General features: G+C 41.4%; 1 protein-coding gene across 4 annotated transcripts in view; it reads right to left on the reverse strand.

Moving 5' to 3' along the window:
* agtpbp1 (ATP/GTP binding carboxypeptidase 1) overlaps nucleotides 1-22,286 on the reverse strand; it is a 336,457-nt gene that overhangs the window by 166,248 nt on the left and 147,923 nt on the right. For all 4 annotated transcript variants that reach the window (XM_060838211.1, XM_060838238.1, XM_060838220.1 and 1 more), the window contains 2 exons: nucleotides 7,090-7,153; nucleotides 4,746-4,892 (listed from right to left, as the gene is read on the reverse strand). In XM_060838211.1, the coding sequence (XP_060694194.1) occupies nucleotides 4,746-4,892; nucleotides 7,090-7,153 (211 nt within the window). The remainder of the gene's footprint in view (nucleotides 1-4,745; nucleotides 4,893-7,089; nucleotides 7,154-22,286) is intronic.

Consider the following 22,286-nt stretch of genomic DNA (forward strand, 5'->3'; position numbering starts at 1 on the left):
TACTAAATGCCATGACCCGGCTGTCCCTAGTAGCCAAACACACAGATGACAAGTGCCACAGAACGATCATATGACAAGCTAAATACAGGACAGCCAGAAAGTTTCTATAAGCATGGCACTCAGCCACACACTCCATCATCAGCACCTAGACCAAATATACCGGCCAGTACAACGAACAACTGGAACTGGCAACCAGAAGCAGCAGAAACGGAACGAAATAAATTCCAGAAGACACGACACAGCACAGCAGCACTTCACAGGAGGCTCCAAAGCACTGAAGATGTTACCTAGACGGGGGATGAAATGTCAGCAAATTAACTTCCAGCTTGGCGAACATACCCACAACCACAACAACTAGTACCCGTGCTTCAAATCTTTACACAAACCTTGACCATCTTCAGTATAAACATAGCAAAAGTTACTGGATATCAGGAAGCAGTAAGAATCCAACTAATCTTTCTTTGCTAATCAAGATAAGAACAAATATAAATCCAATCAACCAAGATATAGAATATAGTAAGGATTGAACATAAGGCCTTCTAGTTCGTTTTTGTTCAACTACTAGTCACTTTCAAAAGCTAAGTCATGTAAGGCCTGGCAATACATGTTAATTCAATTATGTCTTATTTGTTAATCTCCTTTAATCCTGCTATTTGCACACATAATTTATGATATCAATAAGCAGACCATATCATCCACTGACAATGTGTAAAGATGACATAATTGAAAGTGATTCAAATTGCAAAATCAATATTAAATTTTCTACAACATCATATTTCACCAAATTATTAAACTGTGCTATAGACATGCTGACCTGAATATAAGAACTTCAACATACCATTTGTATTTTAATGACTGTTCGCAAATTCTTTGGAAAATATGCTGAGTAATTAGAACTGAAATGATTAAAATTTTATCAGCTTCATGAAACAGGGAATACATTTTGTGATGGCCCATTAGAATTTCTATGATAAAATATTTTATGTGAGGTGGAGTCACTTTAAAAACAAGCGCCTGATTTCTGTGAACAGAAAAGCTATGCTCCATAAACAATCATGGAACCCAACTGCCTGGGAGATGACCATCAGAGGAAAAAAAAATTAAAAAGTCAACCACAGGGTGAAAGCAAAGTATTAATGGATGCTGGAAATCTGAAATAAAAAGGAAAGTGCTGGAGTAACTCAGCAGATCTGGCAGATCTCAAGAGAGAAAGTTTATTTTTCAAGTCCAATGTGACTCTTCTTTGGTACTGAAGGAGGTTAGATTAGATTACTCACAGTGTGGAAACAGGCCCTTCGGCCCAACAAGTCCACACCGACCCGCCGAAGCGCAACCCACCCATACCCCTACATTTACCCCTTACCTAACACTACGGGCAATTTAGCATGGCCAATTCACCTGACCCGCACATCTTTGGACTGTAGGAGGAAACCGGAGCACCCGGAGGAAACCCACGCAGACACGGGGAGAACGTGCAAACTCCACAGTCAGTCGCCTGAGTCGGGAAATGAACCCGGGTCTCAGGCGCTGTGAGACAGCAGTGCTAACCACTGTGCCACCGTGCTGCCCACGGTTCTTTCTTGTTAACTGACGAACTCTATTATCAGTGAATTAAATTTCTACTATAGGAGCTAAGGAGAGAGAAAGTTTCAGAGACAAAATTCCACAGTTAAAAATTATCAGAATCAGGAGAGTTCCAATGAGCGGTTGCTACACTTACAATACCAGAGACACCTTTGTTGAACTGAAATAAAAACAAAGTGCTTGAGAAACTCTGAAGAAGTCACATTGTACTCAAAATATTTTTCTCTCCTCAGATGCTCCTGGACCAGACGAACCTTTCCAGCAAGTCATGTTTCACTTTAGATTTCCAGTATCTGCAGTACTTAGCTTTTATGTTGAACAGAGAGTTGACAACCTTACGGCATGTGTAGAAGTGAAGGGATAACCTTGCAGGGCATAAACAGGTGACACAAGAAATCTTAGCCTGCATATAAATCACTGACACAGTACCGAAGCCAAGAGTTTTGATTTATACCTGCTACATTTTGATAAGCGTTAAACATGGTCCTTCCATCAAAGGGTTCTGATTGGGGATAGGAGTGGTCAGCTAAAATCTATCTTGTCTTTGCGGGTGGCCCCAGCCACTCACTCCTCCCACATCCCAACATTACTTACTCCTGGCCTAGACAACTTTGTGATACCTTAACTCTTGCAACTGTTCTTCCTCCAGAAGCCATGGCCTCTTTTTTTTGGCACTGCTGAGCACAAGAACGGCTGGCCTCTGATTGATCGGCAGCACTCAGTGAGCAAAAGCTCTACCCTCAGTGTCTTGATTCCAAAGGAAGGCCGACCAGTGGCTTCACCATTGCCTGGCTGGTTTATCATTCAGGCCTTTCCTTAAAGTGGCAAACAGATCCCCTATCAGTCCTCCAGCTGGCAGTTCCAGCCATTATGTCAGATTTTATTAATATTAGGTTTTCCACAAGTATCAAGTATTTAGATAAAGATTTTACAATTTGGAGAGACTGTACTCAGTAGTCACAATCATTTGTGCTAAAGAATCTTCCTTGCAATCTTTCTTTCTGCTAGCTTGCCATTTCAGAGTGCATTAAGAGTCAATTTAATTGCATGTCAGCTTGACAGTATTATTAGAACTCAGTTAGCCCAACTCTCAGGAATGAAAAATTAAACTTGTGATGTTTGGAAGGAGTAGTGCTGCAAATGTGATGCTTCTCATTAAACTAAAGCCTGCCAATTAAGCCTAGCATTATTCAAAAAAGCAGAAGAGCTGCCTTTATGCCCTGGCCTCTGAAATGGATAAACTGGTCATTTGCTTATTGCTGTTTGTGCAACCATGCTATGAGCAAATTAGCTACTCCATTTGCTTATATACGAACAATGATTACTCATCAATACAACAAATTCATTCAACACTAAATCATGCTGAAAATGTGCAAAGTGCTAGATAAATACAATTACTTTCATTTCATGTAGCATTTTTTAAGATTTGTGCTGCTTTTGCACTGAGTAGAGTTGATAGATTCTATTCCTGAAAAGACCTAGTAAATAAGTTGGCTTTTCCTGACAGTCGGGCAGCTTTCGTGGTCATTCATTCTGGTGCAAGCTCACAAAGAGGTTTATTTGGTACATAATATTTGTATACAATTTAACAACTTGTTATGGTGTTATTTCATACATGACTTCCAAATTACCACCATTCCTGTACCAAGTACACAGAGGTAAATTTTTTACCTTAACCATTTGTTGTCCAGCTGAGCCTGATTACATTCTGTTAAAATCAATTGAATAAAATTGTGCAAATTTTACAACAGATTATTGGCCATTGGATGAAGGCAAGATTTTATCCTGCAGCTACCAAACCAAATTGAAGAGAAGCCATGAAGGTTTGGCAATGGTGTCAAATTAAATACAGCTACGTGGCACAGTATGAACCAAGTGGAACTAAAACCATAGGCAATTGTGGTTTGGAAAATATTTTCTAATGCTAAGGCATAGAGTCATAGAGATATACAGCACGGAAATGAATAGCTGAGGGTCTTGGCATTGTATTCATTAGAGTTTAGAAGGTTGAGAGAAGATCTAATAGAAACTTAGAAGATAATGCATGGCTTAGAAAGGGTGGACGCTGGGAAGTTGTTTCCTTTAGGCAGGGAGATGAGGACCTGTGGGCACAGCCTTAGAATTAGAAGGGGTCGATTTAGAATACAAATGAGGAGAAATTTCTTCAGCCAGAGAGGGGTGGGCCTGTGGAATTTATTGCTATGGAGCACAGTGGAGGCCAGGACGTTAAATGTCTTCAAGGTAGAGATTGATAAATTCTTGATCTCGCAAGGAATTAAAGGCTACAAGGAGAGTGCAGGTAGGTGGCGTTGAAATGCCCATCAGCCATGATTAAATGGCGGAGTGGACTCGATGGGCCGAATAAGCTCACTTCCACTCCTATGTCTTGTGGAAACGGACCTTTTGATCCAACTTGTCCATGCCAATCAGAAATCCTAAATAAATCTAGCCACATTTGCCAGCATTTGGTCCATATCCCTTTAAATCCTTCCTATTCATAATCATCCATATGCCTTTCAAATGTTGCAATTGTACCAGCCTCTACCACTTCATCTGGCAGCTCATTCCATACATGCACTACCAACTGCGTGAAGAAGTTGCCCCTTAGGTCCCTTTTAAATCTTTCCCCTCTCACCTATGCTCTTTAGTTTTGGACTCCCCCACCCCGTGGAAAAGACCTTGTCTATTTACCCCATCCATGCCCCTCATGATTTTATTCTATTATTGTTAAACAGAGTGGTCCATGAATTCAGCAGAGCTGATTAATGCATCAGCTTAATTTCACACTTCTGAGGTGCAATGTTCTGCAGAAAATAGATTGCAGAATGAACCTAAATAATATCATCAATTTCAACACATCAGTGAACCATTAAGGCACTTTCGGTTGTCTAATAACCAATGAACATGCAGCCAAAATATTATTCTGCCAAGCAAGTTCTGTAATAGCAGCATCAAATATCTAATGTCACAGTGAAATGAAAGGTGCGATTTTAAAATAATGGCATAATTGGTTGCATTTGTAAATGGATTTAGGCAGTCCTTCGAGATCAATAACCTAATCCAGTATGTACCAAAGAGCAGGGAACCCCTGGAGTGTTCATGGAAAATTGCCTATGCTTGGGTATCTTCACATTTAATTTAATGTAAAAAGAAAAGATCACCTTTTGGTCCAATCTTCGCAAGAATAGAATGCAACTGTATCATAATTTCTTCATTTGGAGGAGAATCTTTACTGGCACTAAACAGCAACTGAAGTAGAATCTGGCTTCCTCCTTTGGAAACCAAAACACCACATCTGCGTCCTCCTCCTAGAAGAAAAATCAGAGTTTGTTTTCATTTTGTATAATTCAACATATTTGCAAATACACCACTGTGGCAATGTCTTTTTATGCACCAAGTGAATCTGGTTCTTGAATCATTGGTCGAGATTGTTTGAAAATTCCTTTCCAAGAATGAAAATTGCCAATAATATTGCACAGAAATCACAAGAGGCGCTGGATTAAGGTTCAGTCTCTTTGGAGTTATGGGCGGAAATCACACTGCTACCAAATTGTTCTGATGAACAAGTGGCAACATTGATTTTGAGGGTCCTTGTGGTATAGTAGTAGTGTCCCTATCCCCATACCAGGATAAAAGTCCGACCTGCTCCAGAGGTATGTAACAGCATCTCTGAACAGGGTAAACTATATATAAAGCTTAAATATCTTCTTTATTTACTGTTTATTTATTGGTCACTTGGGTACCTAAGGAGCATCACTTTGGTTACCAGCATTATGGTACAACCTAGATCACATAGTTGTTCCTTTGTTGGCTTGTCCTGAAAAGGACAAATCTGGGACATGACCCTCTGGAGGATCATTGCATGCTACTAACACTTAAGGCTCTGAAGGAACCTGAAAAATAAACATAGAAACCCAGACAAGCCTATTTAAAAAATCATGTTTAAATCATTAGCACTAATCCACCCTAACCTGTAGACTGAAAATGTTTAATGAAAAATGCCTCTTGCCAATGAAAGAATTGAGAAGTCAAGTTGTGACCTTCTGAAAAACAACTGACATAACAACATAAGTACTTAGCTCGATCATAAACCGGGAAGAGGATACCCCTCGTGCCACTGCTACAAGCAAAATTATGATGACATTTGATTTCCAAAGAACCGACCAAATCAAGTTATACTCCTGAAGCACTTTTCACTATATCAGATTCATTTCCATATAGAGAGTGTAATAGTTGAACATTTCTGACCTAACAATAATCTTTACGTTTTAGAAGAATTTTATAGAAAATTGTAAAGTTTATCAAATAATGAAGAGAGAGATTAAATTAGGTGGACCAAGAACGGAACTAAAACCGGCATTACTTCATTTAGTTACTCCAATGTATAAAGGCAATATAATTGGTACCATATTAAAAACATTTCATTTATGCTGAAATGCTAATTGTCAATCAAAAAAAAGACAAAGCTTTTAAATATTCTTTGATATATCACTATCAATTTTGATATATCAATCCAATTCAATGTGTTGATTATCCTACAACTCCAAGTAAAAAGGATTGATACTTCAGTAATCTTTCAATATACTTATGTGTATGTTTTGTACATTCTACACCCTCTATTTTTGTTCTTCTGTGATGTCAATTCTGAGATGTAAGCATGGTAAAAACTGTAGACAGTCATGTGTGCAATGCAAGCATCATCTATGGGGTGGCACGGTGGCTCAGTAGTTAGTACTGCTGCATCATAGCAGCAGGGACCCGAGTTCAATTCCTGCCTTGAGTGGCTGTCTGTGGGGAGTTTGCACATTCTCCCAGTGTCTGTGTGTTTTTCCACTGAGTGCTCTGGCTTCCTCCCACAATCCAAAGATGTGCAGTTCAGGTGAATTGGCCATGCTAAATTGTCCATAGTGTTCAGGGATGTGTAGGTTACTTGCATTAGTCAGGGGTAAATGTAGAGTAATAGGGTAGGGGAATGGGTCTGGGTGGGTTACTCTTTAGAGGGTTGGTGTGGACCTGTTGGGCCAAATGGCCCGTTTCCACATTGTAGGGATTCTATGATGAAGCAATAGCCATTAAAGCAAAGTACTCACAACAATCAAAAAGCTCTTTCCAGCCTTTTTTCAAACCATTTTGCTGCCAAATGCAACAGGAAAAGTGTGAACTACACAACCAATTTAAATATCTATATCTTATGCACAAGTTTTAATTATTCAAGTTCTCCAAACACATCAAAAATACAATTAACTACATTTGTTTGGCTGGCAGATATTGTACTTAACAACGTTGCTTAAAGTAATCATTAATGGAAAGATCCAGTGGTATCTTCCTCTGCAATTATTACAGTAATAGGAAAGAAGTACAGTTCACAAATCTTTGAAGATTTATTCTAGCAGTTATTTTTAAATTTTCCTTCCTACCCTCCAAACTTTCAAAATCTTAACTAAACATTAAATCAGGGGCAGGAGAAACTGCATCTAAATAAAAAAAATTTCTCTTCAAACTTACCCACTGAAACCAGTTCATTAATTATGTTGAGGATATTCAGCGTAGTCTGTAGATCATGAGTGTTCTGAAAGAAGACAGATTTTTTTCTTCACCAGCAGTCAAAGGAACCTTACTGTGCATGAGTGTTTTCAGTCTTTTAAACCAGTTAGTGTAAAAATGCTATAAAAACCCAACACACCACAGTCATGATATCATTTCAATTTGCTGCAGTGTGCCCTCAGGAAAGCACCAATTTCACATATAAAAGAGGAACTTAAATTTTTCATGTTATAATTTACCTTTACAGTGCAGAGAACTGCTCAGAATCACCCACATGACAGCTTCTGTGATTGTAGTTAACTTTCAAAAGCTGAAGATCTAAATTGGTTGCACCAATGTTAACTGATTATGTTTATTAATTTACTCCTTTGTGCAGCAAACAAAGATATTTAAACAAAAGTAATTCCAAAGGCATTGAGAACGTAAATAAATAAATTGACAATAGCTAGGATAAGTGCACCATAGTAAATGATGCAGTGGTCGTTTTTCTATCTTTGGGCCAGGAGCCTGGGTTCAAGACCCACCTGCTTTAGAGGTGAGTCATAACATGTCTGAACATACTGATTAAAAGTGTTTAAACTTTATAATTATGATACAATTTACTCTGCAACAGCCATACTTTGCATTTTAAACAAAAAATTGAAAGGCAGTGATATTAACAGATTCTGAGCAGATCTGAATGACAGCAATTAATCAAAAAAAATTATGTTCCCTCTAAATTTAAAATACTGAAATATTAAGTGCAAAGTAAGTCTCTGAAGTGCCATAAAACTCTGAGGCTAGTTTTCCAAGATGAACTCAGAGTCCATCGCTGAGATCCACCGCCATCAGCTTCAATTCCAGCGAAAGATCATGTGCATTTTGAGTCTAGATTCATATTTCAGTTAGATTTTTAGCATTCTTTACTTTCACAACAAAATTTCTGAGATAGAATAACAACCAATTCTAAATGATACGAAGTGCATCTAAGGTTTTATAAGCTTCTTACATATCACAGCTTAGATGAATGTACAACTGTTCATTTCTCAGAGGAAAAATTATAGGATGATTGAGAAAGAGCAGGAGAGTAGGATTAATTAAATGGCTCAACTAAAGAGGCAGTACAGTTATACCTCACCTGGATAGCATGCTGGAAATCAAGTTCCAGTATTCCTAGAGTCAACACAAAAATTCGCCAATTTACTTATTTTAGACCCAGGTTTTCTTCAGGCACAAACTGCATTTTGTCACTGCAGAGAAATGACCAGTACCTTCCTTTTTAGAGGTCCAAAGCCTTCTGACTAAACAGTCACACCCACAAGTTGTTCATCTACTTTGGGAGCTAATCACATAGTTGCTGGCAAGCAAAAGGCTGTTGTCACTGAAAATTGGACTCCATTCCACAGATCAATTAGCCACACTTGACAAATCTTTGTACACATCTCTGACTCTTGCCTTCCCTGCTGCTTGACTAAACAGCAGTGTAAATGGCACTTACAATGAGTGTTGGTCATTTATTTTTTAAAAAATGTATAATTATCCTTTCAGCAATCTTTGATTTCTTAAACTTTTTTTTTGCCATTTCAGTTCACAATCACAGACCAGAAAAGTAAAAACCAAAGTTTTTTTTAGCAGACACAATGGGCCAAGAGGTTTCTTTCTGCACTGTATCATTCTATATTTGATGTGTATCTCAAAACTCATGACAGTTTGGAATCTAAAATATCAATAAGCCTTTTAGTTTATTAGTGTGATGAGGTGCATTCTAAAACAGCCAAGTTATTATACTTATTTTGGATATTTCAGGAGTTAGACAATTGTGGCTAGAAACCCCGTTCAACCCTCTAAATCCTTCTTCTTGTGCATATATCCATCCAAGTGTCTTTTAAATGCCATAATTGTACCAGCCTCCACCACTTTCTCTTGCAGCTCATTCCATAAACGCACCACCCTCTGTGAAAAAGTTCCCCCTTAGGTCTCTTTTAATGTCTTTCCCCTCTTATCCTAAACCTATGCACTCTCATTCTGGACTCCCCTGGCCCAGAGAAAAGACATTGTCTATTTACCCTATCCATGCCCCTCATGATTTTATAAACTTCTGTAAGGTCACTTCTCAGCCTCCAACGCTCCAGGGAAAACTGCCCAAGCCTATTCAGCTTCTCCCTATAGCTCAAATCCTCTCACCCTGGCAACATCCTTGTAAATCTTTTCTGAACCTTTCAAGTTTACAACATCCTTCCAGTAGGAAGGACACCAGAATTACACGCAACATTTCAAAAGTGGCCTAACCTATGTCCTGTACAGCTACAACATGATGTCAGCACTCAAAGCTCTGACTAGTAAGTCCTCAAGATGGCACTGCAAAGCAGTACAGTAAAGAAAGTTTTCAACCTTTTAAAATGCCTGTGGAATAAAAATGACTTAAGATTTTGTAACAGTTGTAAAATCAACTTTCTTGAAGAAGAGATATTGGTCAATGTCAGCTGGCAACCTTTCACCTGGAAGCATTATGAAGAGGAAGAAGTTGAGGAAAAGATGTGATTTGGTCTAAAACAGAAAAGACATTACTATAATAAAGTAGTTAGGCTGACTCAAGGGAACAGTTGGCCAGTAAAGAAATGCATACACACAGAAAATACCTTGAGACAGAAAGGCAGCGACACTAAACTGTCTTGCTGAAAATGGTCACCATGAAAGTTTGAAGTGAAAAATCTTGTCTAATAGAATTCCTGATTTACTCTTTCTGCATAAAGCACAGCATATTGTCTGCAGGGAGTGTTGCAGGTGCCTGTTGCTCTGAAAAGGTGCATCTTTGGTGTATCTACCATTTAAAGTGAATTTTACATTTTATTCAAAGAACAATTTTTCTGTTAATCATTTCAGGTTCGTTCAATAAATTATGAGATTTTGGTATATCATTTCCCTACAGCGATCATAACACCACAAATAGGATGTCAGTAGCTCATCACAGATTCAAATATAACTCCAATGTTGTGGACAGACTGGCTTAACCTCAGATAGTTGCAGGCTAAGGAATACAGTCACTATTCATGAAACAATATGAAGTGTTGTCAAAGAAAATTCATTTAGTTTCTCAATAATTAACTGGAAGAAATTTCTGCTGAACTAGTTCTGGGTGTTGCAGAAGTCATCTGATAATTTGGCAAGAGTGGACGAATCAAGAAGTAAAATTGGTCGGCTTCATTGCACATTTGAAATCCACTGCCACGTCTTCAGGTGATGCTGCTGAAGGTGTAGCTTTGAGGTGAGAAATAGGAAGGAACCAGCATTTAATTCTTGGGGGACAAAAGTAGTGGGGGACCAGCTGGAACAAAAGGTCATTGAAAGGGACACTCTGGATATAATTTGATAAATAACAATGGATTTGAATAATAGCAGTCCAGCATAACTATATGACAGTGGAAAGGAGTTACAGGAGAATGGGGCAGTTAACAGTAGCAAAGCTTGCAGATTGGTTGAGAAGGATGGAGAGGAAAGGATTACCATTGTCAAAGTCACATTATGTATTTATTTGAAAGTTTAGAAAGAGCTGTTTTGGTAGTGGTAGGAACAGAAACGAGCTGAAAATGTGTTGCTGGTTAAAGCGCAGCAGGTCAGGCAGCATCCAAGGAACAGAAAATTCAACGTTTCGGGCACAAGCCCTTCATCAGGACAGAAACTCCAAACATAGAGTTCAGCTATCCGAGATTAAACAGTCTGTTCACAACACTGCAGTTACATTCAGGAAAGATAGTAAGGGACTTAGGAAAAGAAAGAAATAGGAATAGCAGCAGGCCATTTGACCTTTTGAACCTGCTACCTAATAAAATCATAGCTATTCTGAATGTAGCCTTAGCTCCCTCCTGCCACCCATAATTCTCAACTCCCATGTTAATCAAAAATATAACTCAGCCTTAAATATATTCAATGACCCAGCCTCCACTGTTCACTGGGGCAGATAATTTTGAACACTAACAACCCTCTAGAAGAAGTTGCCTCAGAAAAATCTGTCTTAAATAGGAGATCACCTCTCAATCATTTAAAATCCAATGAGTATAGGCACATGTGGCTCAACATTTCCTTGTGAGACAACTCCTTCATGCTATGTATCAGCCTGATGAATCTTTTCTGAAACATGCAAGTACATTACATAAGAAAGACAACCAAAACTGTTCAGAGGATCGATTCGTAGTCTCATTAATGCCCAATGAAGGCAGAGATAGAATTTCCTACTTTTATACTCATAAAAGGCTCACATTCAACTTGTATTCCTATATGGGCTAATCTTTTGTGATTTAAGTACAAGAACATCCAGATGCCTCCATCCGGCAGTATTCTGCAAGATCTCTCCACTTTAATACTTTCTTATTCCTCTTGCTAAATTGTATAATTTTTTTCCCCACATTACCTTCCACCTGCCAAGTTTTTGCTCGCTCACTCATATCCTCCTATTAATTTGCTTTCTTATCTATCTTTGCATCATCAGCAAATTTTGTTAGAATGGTCTGTCCTTTCAAGGTCATTAATATAGATTTGAGGCCCTAATCTGATCCCTGACCATTCTACAAGTTTCCTAAATTGTTGAGTGATTTCCAAATTCTAAAGACTTTTTGAAGATTACAAACAATGCATCCACTAAATGTGGCATTTCTTTTAAAACTGTAAGGAATCAGATCAAAAGGGTCTTAAATCCCATTGCTATTTCCTTCGGAGATCAAAAAGTTCTTTCCTCCTTCTTACATTTCAATGTTCTAGTATTCTTCCGATGATTGATTGAACTATGGAGTTCATGACAATGTTCAATGTCACCACAAGGTTTTGGTTTTCATGGGATGTGGGCTGAGATGCTATCGCTATTGCCATGATTACTTTAGCAACTACCTTCCCCAATTCTCTGTGTGTTTCTAGCCATAGGTCCTGTGGTATGGAACCTTTGGCCCTGAGGCAGTTTGGCTTACTATAGAATGCTAGGAGATAGTGAAGACCGGAGATGCTGGAGAAGTCAGAGCTGATAAAGCGTGGTGCTAGAAAAAGCACAGCAGGTCAGGCAGCATCTGGGAAGCAACAGAATCGACACTGCAGGCATAACCCATCATCAGTACTGCTAAATGATGATGAAGGATTATGCAGGAATCGTTGATTCTCTTGCTTCACAGATGCGGCCTGACCTGCTGTGCTTTTTCCAGCGCCACACTTTATCAACTCTTGCTACAGAATTCTACCCACTTGGACCATTTTTTAAACAGATATTGTTTGAGAGCATCTTCCAAATATTGATACGGAGATGCCTACCCAATTTAATTACTTTTGGAGATAGGAAGGTATGTCAGGGCTCAACAGATGCCAATGCCTTTGGAGTCCTCACGCAAGAGGTAAAAGCCTGTGTGCCTCTGGGCTGACTTCTTCAGAAGTCCATTATGTCCCACTATCCCTTTCCAACTTGTGCTTTGCTGTTCAATTTCCAGAACACCGAGTTTATTGTCCAAAATTGTTTAGTCCTGATGTCTCATTCACTCACTTAAATCCTGCCTTTGGCATTGAGCACCTGCTCTCTTAACAATTGACTCAGGCTGAACATTCAGGACACCAAGCTAAGTTAGTGGTTCACGTTCAGAGGACCCAGTAGTCACTCTTATCCAAGAATACCAAGAGATACCAAAGGTCGTTTGAGCCCTTTAGAACCCATCAGACATGTCCACCAATAGGATATAAATGAACTAACCCAGGTATCCCAAAATACCAGAATGGTCAAATCACAAATGGATAAATGGATAGTTAGAAATTTGTTACTTGTATTTCTGAAAATACAGTAAAATGTGGAAAAGTCACCACAAAAACAGCGCCATACAATTACATAAACAATATATTAAGAAAATGAGATTTTTTTAAAACAAGTATCATTTTTTGCTCATTCCACAGCCTTCTGGTTTCACAAACCAGCCACTGCCAAAGTTCGGGGCCTGCCCAACTACTGAGGATGGGGGCTGCCACAATTGCAATTGAAGACTTCTCCAAATTCCAAGGGACTGGGTCCTATCCATCTGCCAAGGATTGGAGAGCTGTCCAACTGTAGACTGGGAGCCTGTTGAAACAGGTTAAAAACAATGACTGCAGATGCTGGAAACCAGATTCTGGATTAGTAGTGCTGGAAGAGCACAGCAGTTCAGGCAGCATCTGAGGAACAGTAAAAATCGACGTTTCGGGCAAAAGCCCTTCATCAGGAATAAAGGCAGAGAGCCTGAAGTGTGGAGAGATAAGCTAGAGGAGGGTGGGGGTGAGGAGAAAGTAGCATAGAGTACAATAGGTGAGTGGGGGAGGGAATGAAGGTGATAGGTCAGGGGAGGGTGGAATGGATAGGTGGAAAAGAAGATAGGCAGGTAGGACAAGTCAGGACAAGTCACGGGGACAGTGCTGAGTTGGAAGGTTGGAGCTGGGGTGAGGTGGGGGAAGGGGAAATGAGGAAACTGTTGAAGTCCACATTGATACCCTGGGGTTGAAGTGTTCCGAGGCGTAAGATGAGGCGTTCTTCCTCCAGGTGTCTGGTGGTGAGGGAGTGGCGGTGAAGGAGGCCCAGGACCTCCATGCCCTCGGCAGAGTGGGGGGGATGAGTTGAAATGTTGGGCCACAGGGCGGAGTGGTTGATTGGTGCGGGTGTCCTAGAGATGTTTCCTAAAGCGCTCTGCTAGGAGGCATCCAATCTCCCCAATGTGGAGGAGACCGCATCGGGAACAACAGCCTGTTGAAACATCCAAGGAAACTGCCTCACCTCAGCAGCAGAAAGAAGAAAAGACAAAGTTGATTCAAAAAGGTGAATGTAAGAAATATTAACAGTTAATTTAAAAAAGCAAGGATGTGGCTGGTCAGCTGAAAGGGAGTGGGCAGTCAGGAGCCTGAACACTACCTAATCTGCTGTCTCCACCATACTGCTATCAAAACAAAATACAAGTTGCTATTAATGCAAACTGTTGTAACTTCATTAAGGAACAAGTTACATACTAATTTTGATCTTTTATACTAATGCTAAGACTTTAATACTAACAATGCTATTCCTAATCCTGCCAAATCTCTTCATCATTACAATACTTCCCAGAGTCTCGTGTAACTTTAGTCTGGTTCACAATGTCAGTGTTCGCTTTCTCTTTCACTCTGGTGATCCGTCAGTCTTTGCCTTTGCCACACCAGTCATTGCTTCTTCATTGCCAGAAAGTAAAAGAGATTGATCTGCAGGTAAGCTCTATTTTAATAGATTTTTTGATGGTTTTCTGGCCAATCAGGGAGATTGGTGTAGGGTTTGAAACATTGACAACTGTTTGAATGGCTCACTAATGTTTGTTTCTTTGTGCAGCAGAAATTGGGTGCCTTTCTGTCAGGCTTCTGGTTGAAAATTGCATTTCTCCTTTGTTTGATTGAACTGTTGATGAGATGTGATCTTTAATACAATGCTAACCTCATTTGTACCTAGCTGCTGTGTTTGTATTGTGTCTCGTTTAATCGGTTTTCAATTTGCTGAGCATTACTTGGCCGATGTATCCCATTTCCAGCATCCTTTGCTGTTTAGCCAAATTAACAATCTACTTGGGGTTTAGCAACCATATGATTGCTACAGTTCCACACAATGGTCTTTTCTAATAATGGAGACTCTAACCATTGCTCCTTGATGTTTAAAGGCATTATGTGAATCCCCTATCAACATCATTCTGGGGATTACCATTGGTGTGTGAGGAATTTAACCTGACTGAAGTCGACCATAACACAAGCTGTAACTCTTAGTAAGGAGAAAGGAAGTCAAGGAATAGGACAGATAAAGAAAACAGTCCGCACAAGTGTGGTTCAGCTGACCTCCAGCCTGGATGGATGGGGTTGGGGTGGGGGGGGGGAGCTAAATATGAATCTAGGAGACGAAGGACAATGTCCTTCAGATGAGTTCCCTGCCCCCAGGCTAAGGGAATTCCCACCAAAGACTCCCAAACTTAATACATATTGCGATTGTGCTGAACCAGCCATTTCGTTTGGGACTGTCGAGCATCTAAGATTCAAATCCTGGAACACTGGTAAGATAGGTCAACACTCATGGTATCATCCCAGCAGCATCAGGTAGAGCAAATGCCCTTCGGGGATCCAGCATAATGAACCCACATGGCTTGTGTCAATGAGGTAGAAACCACAACATCTTTTTGATGCACAATGAGACTATATTGTGGTGCGCAGCTGCACCAGTCTGGGTGTGAGACACAACATGTGACCGCATGGGAGACCCCTGGTAACTAGAATTAACAATGGGCCCTTTGAATTCTTCTGGGACACTGGCAATCCCTGACAGCCTTAAACAAAATCAGATGCAGTGTGGCAGACAGAAGTCAATACACCTTGAGCAGTTTCACTGGCCATGTACAACTGGGAAGTGAGACATACCCAGCATCCTTCAGGTGGGGAAATTTGATCTTCCAGCACGGACTCCCCCCTAATACCAGATCTGGAGCACATTATAGGTATTGACATTATGCACAAATATGTCCTTTCCTTTGACATTCGTAATCAGTGTGTTTGGCAAATGGTCAGCTCTGACAACTACTCCACAGAAATCTCCGCTGTACATTGCCAATATAAAATTTGCACCTTTGGAGAATTATGGATAAAACTCTCAGGGTTGACCGGCAATACAGAGACTCAGAATATTATGACGAGACACACACGCACGCCTTCACCCAGCACAAACGCGATTGTGGGTTTCTAGACTTCTCATACGCTGTTGGATTAAACACCAGACTCAAAACATACCCCTATCCAATTACTATTAGAGGGTAGAATCAAAAATGACATGGTGATCCAGAACTGCATGGCAAGGTGGACCCTTACAGTCCAAGGAAGGAATATCAATGTTAACAACCATCAGAGTACCCAACTTTTTAACAGACCTCAACTACTGCTGTGATGCACACCAGTGCCAAGTTATTTGTACTAGCAACCCCGAATGGCCATTTCTACCCAAATTAAAGGGAAGGTAACCAGACAGTGCATAGAAAGAGCAGACGATGATTTATATTTATGGGTCCTCTATGGTCAAAAATGCGATCAGAAAACAGGTTATGGCTTTTATGCTGAGGATCAAAGGGAATGGAAATAACTTTAGAGCTCCCCAGCCACATGAATGCACAATCCACCAATCAGGAACAGTTCTGGCCACAGCAAGATATCCATTTTGACAGCATGTTGATCTGCACCAGGCTCACAGACGACCTCCCACTCAAGGAAAAGCAGGACTTTGTCCCTGCAAACAGAAAGACCCTTTCATCTGCACCTACTAAAATACATTTACTAGCAAACTCAAGAGCAGAATTATCATGTCGTAAAAGCCCATCATAAAACCTCACCAGCCAGAAACATTGAAGTAGATGCACTGGCCAAGCAAGGGGAGTAACAAGGGCAACCCTTGCAGCCACCAATCCCTGAATCAAAGCTAACCATGGCCATCACAGTCAAACAGATAAACATTGAGGATCTTAAATAAGCTGATTTCTGACCCAGATTTGAACTACACGCTCCAAGAGAAATACCCAGGCAGCTATAACAATTGGGAAAGTAAAATTTCAAACAACAATGGCCTGGGCTTAAAAGACAGTCTCTATGTAGTATGACTTCATGACCGCAATCAAATGATTTATCAATATCATGACATCCACGGATATCAAAAGGTCGATACACCAGGGAAAGTATTAAAGATTAATATGTGTACAGAACAAACCACACCAATACACTAACAAGAGCATCTTAAGGCATGTAAGCAGCTGAAGATTGGCCCATGTACCAATCTTCAGCTTGACTACACAAGACCTCTACCTACCTATCCAAGGGTATTCAAATATGTTCTGGTTATCACTGATACCTTTACCAAATGGATTGAAGTGCTCTCCACATGCACAAGCATGGCAAAAATCATGGCTAAGATCTTAGTGCAACAGGTTTTCATAAGGTGGGGCCTTCAACGTGATGCTGAGTCTGAACAGGGCACCCACTTCACCTGACAAGTCATGCAAAAAACTTATGATGCTCTTCAGCATCAACCAAATGTTCCACATCTCTACCATCGCAAATCCAGAGGTATCACTGAGCTCATTAATTGAACCCTTCAAGGCCTACTTAGAAAAACTGAGCAACAGAGCAGCACCACATGGGATACTGTACTACCCCTTGGCCTCATGACTGTAAGGAACTCTGTTTCAAGGTCCACAGGGTTTACTACAGTTCCTGATCACAATGTAACACAAGAGGCATTAAGCCTCTACTAGGCTTGGGTCTATCAGAATACAAAATAGACACACACACTCATGAATTTACTACCCTCACAGTGCTGGAAAACATAAAAGCTGCATGAATAGTCACAGCAATAAAAATGGGCACAAAACATAAACAGAGGCAGGCTTATTTCAACAGCAAAGACGCCCAAGGTAGGGCAACAGGTTATGTTCCAAGTCTGAAAATGTGTTGCTGGTTAAAGCACAGCAGGTTAGGCAGCATCCAAGGAATAGGAAATTCGACGTTTCGAGCATAAGCCCTTCATCAGGAATGAGGAGAGTGTGCCAAGCAGGCTAAGATAAAAGGTAGGGAGGAGGGACTTGGGGGAGGGGCGATGAAGATGTGATAGGTGGAAGGAGGTCAAGGTGAGAGTGATAGGCCGGAGTGGGGTGGGGGCGGAGAGGTCAGGAAGAAGATTGCAGGTTAGGAGGGCGGTGCTGAGTTGAGGGAACCGACTGAGACAGGGTGGGGGGAGGGGAAATGAGGAAACTGGAGAAATCTGAGTTCATTCCTTGTGGTTGGAGGGTTCCCAGGCGGAAGATGAGACGCTCCTCCTCCAGCCGTCGTGTTGTTATGTTCTGCCGGTGGAGGAGTCCAAGGACCTGCATGTCCTCGGTGGAGTGGGAGGGAGAGTTAAAGTGTTGAGCCACGGGGTGGTTGGGTTGGTTGGTCCGGGCGTCCCAGGGGTGTTCTCTGAAGCGTTCCGCAAGTAAGCGGCCCGTCTCCCCAATATAGATGAGGCCACATCGGGTGCAGCGGATGCAATAGATGATGTGTGTGGAGGTACAGGTGAACTTGTGGCGGATATGGAAGGATCCCTTGGGGCCTTGGAGGGAAGTGAGGGAAGAGGTGTGGGCACAAGTTTTACATTTCCTGCGGTTGCAGGGGAAGGTGCCGGGAGTGGAGGTTGGGTCGGTGGGGGGTGTGGACCTGACGAGGGAGTCACGAAGGGAGTGGTCTTTGCGGAACACTGATAGGGGAGGGGAGGGAAATATATCCCTGGTGGTGGGGTCCGTTTGAAGGTGGCGGAAATGACGGCGGATGATACGTTGTATACGGAGGTTGGTTGGGTGGTAGGTGAGAACCAGTGGGGTTCTGTCTTGGTGGCGGTTGGAGGAGCGGGGCTCAAGGGCGGAGGAGCGGGAAGTGGAGGAGATGCGGTGGAGGGCATCGTCGATCACGTCTGGGGGGAGTCTGCGGTCCTTGAAGAAGGAGGCCATCTGGGCTGTGCGGTGTTGGAACTGGTCCTCCTGGGAGCAGATGCGGCGGAGACGAAGGAATTGGGAATATGGGATGGAGTTTTTACAGGGGGCAGGGTGGGAGGAGGTGTAGTCCAGGTAGCTGTGAGAGTCAGTCGGTTTGTAGTAGATGTCTGTGTTGAGTCAGTCGCCCGAGATAGAAATGAAATGAAAAGGTCTAGGAAGGGGAGGGAGGAGTCTGAGACAGTCCAGGTGAATTTGAGGTCGGGATGGAAGGTGTTAGTAAAGTTGATGAACTGTTCAACCTCCTCGTGGGAGTACGAGGCAGCGCCGATACAGTCATCGATGTAGCGGAGGAAAAGGTGGGGGGTGGTGCCAGTGTAGTTGCGGAAGATGGACTGTTTCACATATCCTACGAAGAGACAGGCATAGCTGGGGCCCATGCGGGTGCCCATGGCGACTCCTTTAGTTTGGAGGAAGTGGGAGGATTGAAAAGAGAAGTTATTCAGGGTGAGGACCAGTTCAGTCAGTCGAAGGAGGGGTTCCAAGTCTGTCAGCCTGACTCCTTCTTAGCCCCCAGGCTTTCAGAACCCCACACCATCGTGGATAAAGTTAACTCCTAGGGATATAAACTTTTATAGCAACACATAAACCAAATGAAGCCCTATATTCCTCATAATAACTCCCACTTTCACACCCTATGTGGGAAGTGGAGTCTGATACAAGCTGAGAGTTGGACGATACCAGTAACCCCTAGGCGGCGACTGTGGATCCGTCCTCGTATACCACCACTGATAAAGCGTCCAATGCCAACTTCTTTTTGATCTACACATTGGTCTCCTCTTCTAGAGGCAACACAGGCACAAAATACAAAGCAGATTAACAGAATACATCAAAGGAAGACAACTGCCCGACCCCTACACTAATGACTATTTCTGATGAAAATGCAGACTGACTGGGCCCTGGCACAATGGACCCACCCACAACCCCAACTCAACTGTTACTACTCACTGAACTTCAACATTCATCTGTCATTTATGTTGATAAGAGGAGGCTGTGACAGGAATGAATGATAATTTGACAATTGAGTATTGTTACTTAAAATATGAGTCAGGTGTTGTACAGTAATACTGACAGCAACTACTCTCGATCTGTTTTAGGAAGCATGATGGAGAAAACACTCCAAGGCAAGAATGAAGTCTACTCGAAGCCTTTTATTTCTGCATGATTCAGTATTGTTGCTTTACATAACATTGTTACATAACCAAGGTATCCAGGATACCTCTGGGACAACCCCACCTGATGCTGCAGTGTATATGGATAAGATCCTTTGAGTTCACCCTGTGTAATTGGGTAATTTTGGGTCTGATAATCAACTTATAGTGTACAGAAAACCCAATGGGAGTTCCACACTTTGTTACAGGAGTGTAGGGATCACAGATGATTGGTGGAAGTTTTTGAAAACAGGTGGATGGAAGTGGAATGCCTAGCACACAGCCCGGCCAAAGGATTTGAGTTAGGCCAAAGATGCCGTAAGAGGCGCCACCCAGAAGCATTTCTAAAATATTAAATTAAAAACAGACCCAAGGCCAGCAGTAAAGGTCCTTTCCCCAATCTGGCTCACAATCCTCCCAGGTCCATGTAACGGACTGGTGATTAAACCCACAGACAAAATTTTGTTCGACAATATCCAGCACAACTTCATGCCTATAGCAATAGGTATATCACAGCTACAGGATCCAGCACAGAAATGGTGTGCCCTTCCCCACTGAAGACTATACTCATACTTAACTTGCATGACAATGGGATGAGGGACATGAGAATATGAGGGCAAATCTCACCCATAACTAATGAACAAAAGAAAGGATCTCCTTAATGATCTAGCTCCAGCATACGGGGCAGGAGTGTCAAAGTTATTATCTTTGATTTAGCCAATATAGACAAAAGACTCAGGATCTTGACCCAATAATTCAAACAAACCTTGGAGGAATTAAACAAGAACATAGAGGAAACAACAGGATAATTGACAAGAACTGGGCTAGCCACCACCTAGTGATCATATTCAAAGGTCAGGCAGGTGATAAAATCTGACTTGTTTAGCGTCTATGGAAACTGGCTGGTTGAACAACTGAGGGAAGACCTCACACAAGCTAGCCAGTGAAAGTCCCATCCTGGATCAGTGATAAACAGCTGGAACATTTGGTCCAAGGAAAAAGATATGTCAACATTGCTGCCAACTAAGGCAGTTAACCAAAGAGTGGTTCAAAGACAGCTGCAATGGCACTCTCAGCGAGATCAGAGGCTTGGTGCTAGGAATCCCAATCATTCCTAGTAATACAGTGGAGTTGAGAACTTGTGGAGTCAAAAATATGGGCATGATAAAGAAAGAAATGTGGATGGGGTATCATGGTACACTTTCATATTCTATAAAAACAAGGGGCACACTGATAGGGACAATAACAATGAACACAAACAAATGGACTACACCAGCCTATGTCTATACTGTGTATGTTGCAATGAACAGGCCATGTATGGTTTAAAACAAGTATTGATTTGAACTACACTTTGGAGGCTATAGGAGTGTGAGGACTGACATCAAGAGAGTCTCATACGGGGTGGGGAAGGGGGTAAATACTGTGTCACCACTTCAATCAAGAAATACCAATGTGGGGATTCAACCTGTTATGTAATTGATACCATTTTTAGTACTACACCTCACATTCCCACAGATAGGCCTAACAGAACCAACATCTATTAAAGGCAAGTGACATTCATAAAAAATCTCTTGGGAAATATTTTGAAAATATGATACAAATATAAAGCTTCTCCCAGAGAAGTTGGACCAAGTCCAAATGCAGTAAATGAGGGCCAAAACCACAATACTAAGCACAAAAGAGTTCAAAGATCTGATAGATGGTACAATAACGTTAGGAACTGAGGATCAAATACACATGTTCATCTGTGGACTTTCCTCTTTTCACATTTAGCTGTAGTCTTAATTGCATTTACTTTGGCATACCTCACTAGGCAGTTAAAATTGCCAACTGGAAAAGAGATATTCTAACAGATGGACATGCTCACTATCAGAAATGCACACACACACCTTCATGGGTGTGTATGATAGAAGGATCTCCCAGAATTATTATTATTACTACCCTCAATTCTATTGCTCTTGTTCCTGGATTTTGTATGTCTACGTAATTGAGGCTCTCAAATTCTTTAAGGGTTGTCACAATGAATTTTTCTTTCCTCTCTCAGGCTGTATATGTAATCGAATCACTTATCAAACGTACAGTGATAGGCTTGTCCAATGTATGCAATAGCTTTCATAAAACATAGAACAGTACAGCACAGAACAGGCCCTTCAGCCCACGAAGTTGTGCCAACCATTGATCCTCATATAAGGTAAACCTAATGTACAAACCCTCAAATTTGTGTGACCATATACATGTCCAGCAATCTCTTAAATATCCCCAATGACCTCGCTTCCACAACTGCTGATGGCAATGCATTTCATGCTCCCACAACTCTCTGCGTCAAGAACCCACCTCTGACATCCCCTCTATACTTTCTGCCAAGCAGCTTAAAACTATGACCCCTTGTTTTAACAATGTCTGCCCTGGAAAAAGTCTCTGGTTATCAACTCTACCCATGCCTCTCATTATCTTGTTCACCTCAATTAGATCG

Source organism: Hemiscyllium ocellatum, chromosome 2 (assembly GCF_020745735.1).
Source record: "Hemiscyllium ocellatum isolate sHemOce1 chromosome 2, sHemOce1.pat.X.cur, whole genome shotgun sequence".
In the NCBI taxonomy this organism is placed as follows: Eukaryota; Metazoa; Chordata; class Chondrichthyes; order Orectolobiformes; family Hemiscylliidae; genus Hemiscyllium; species Hemiscyllium ocellatum.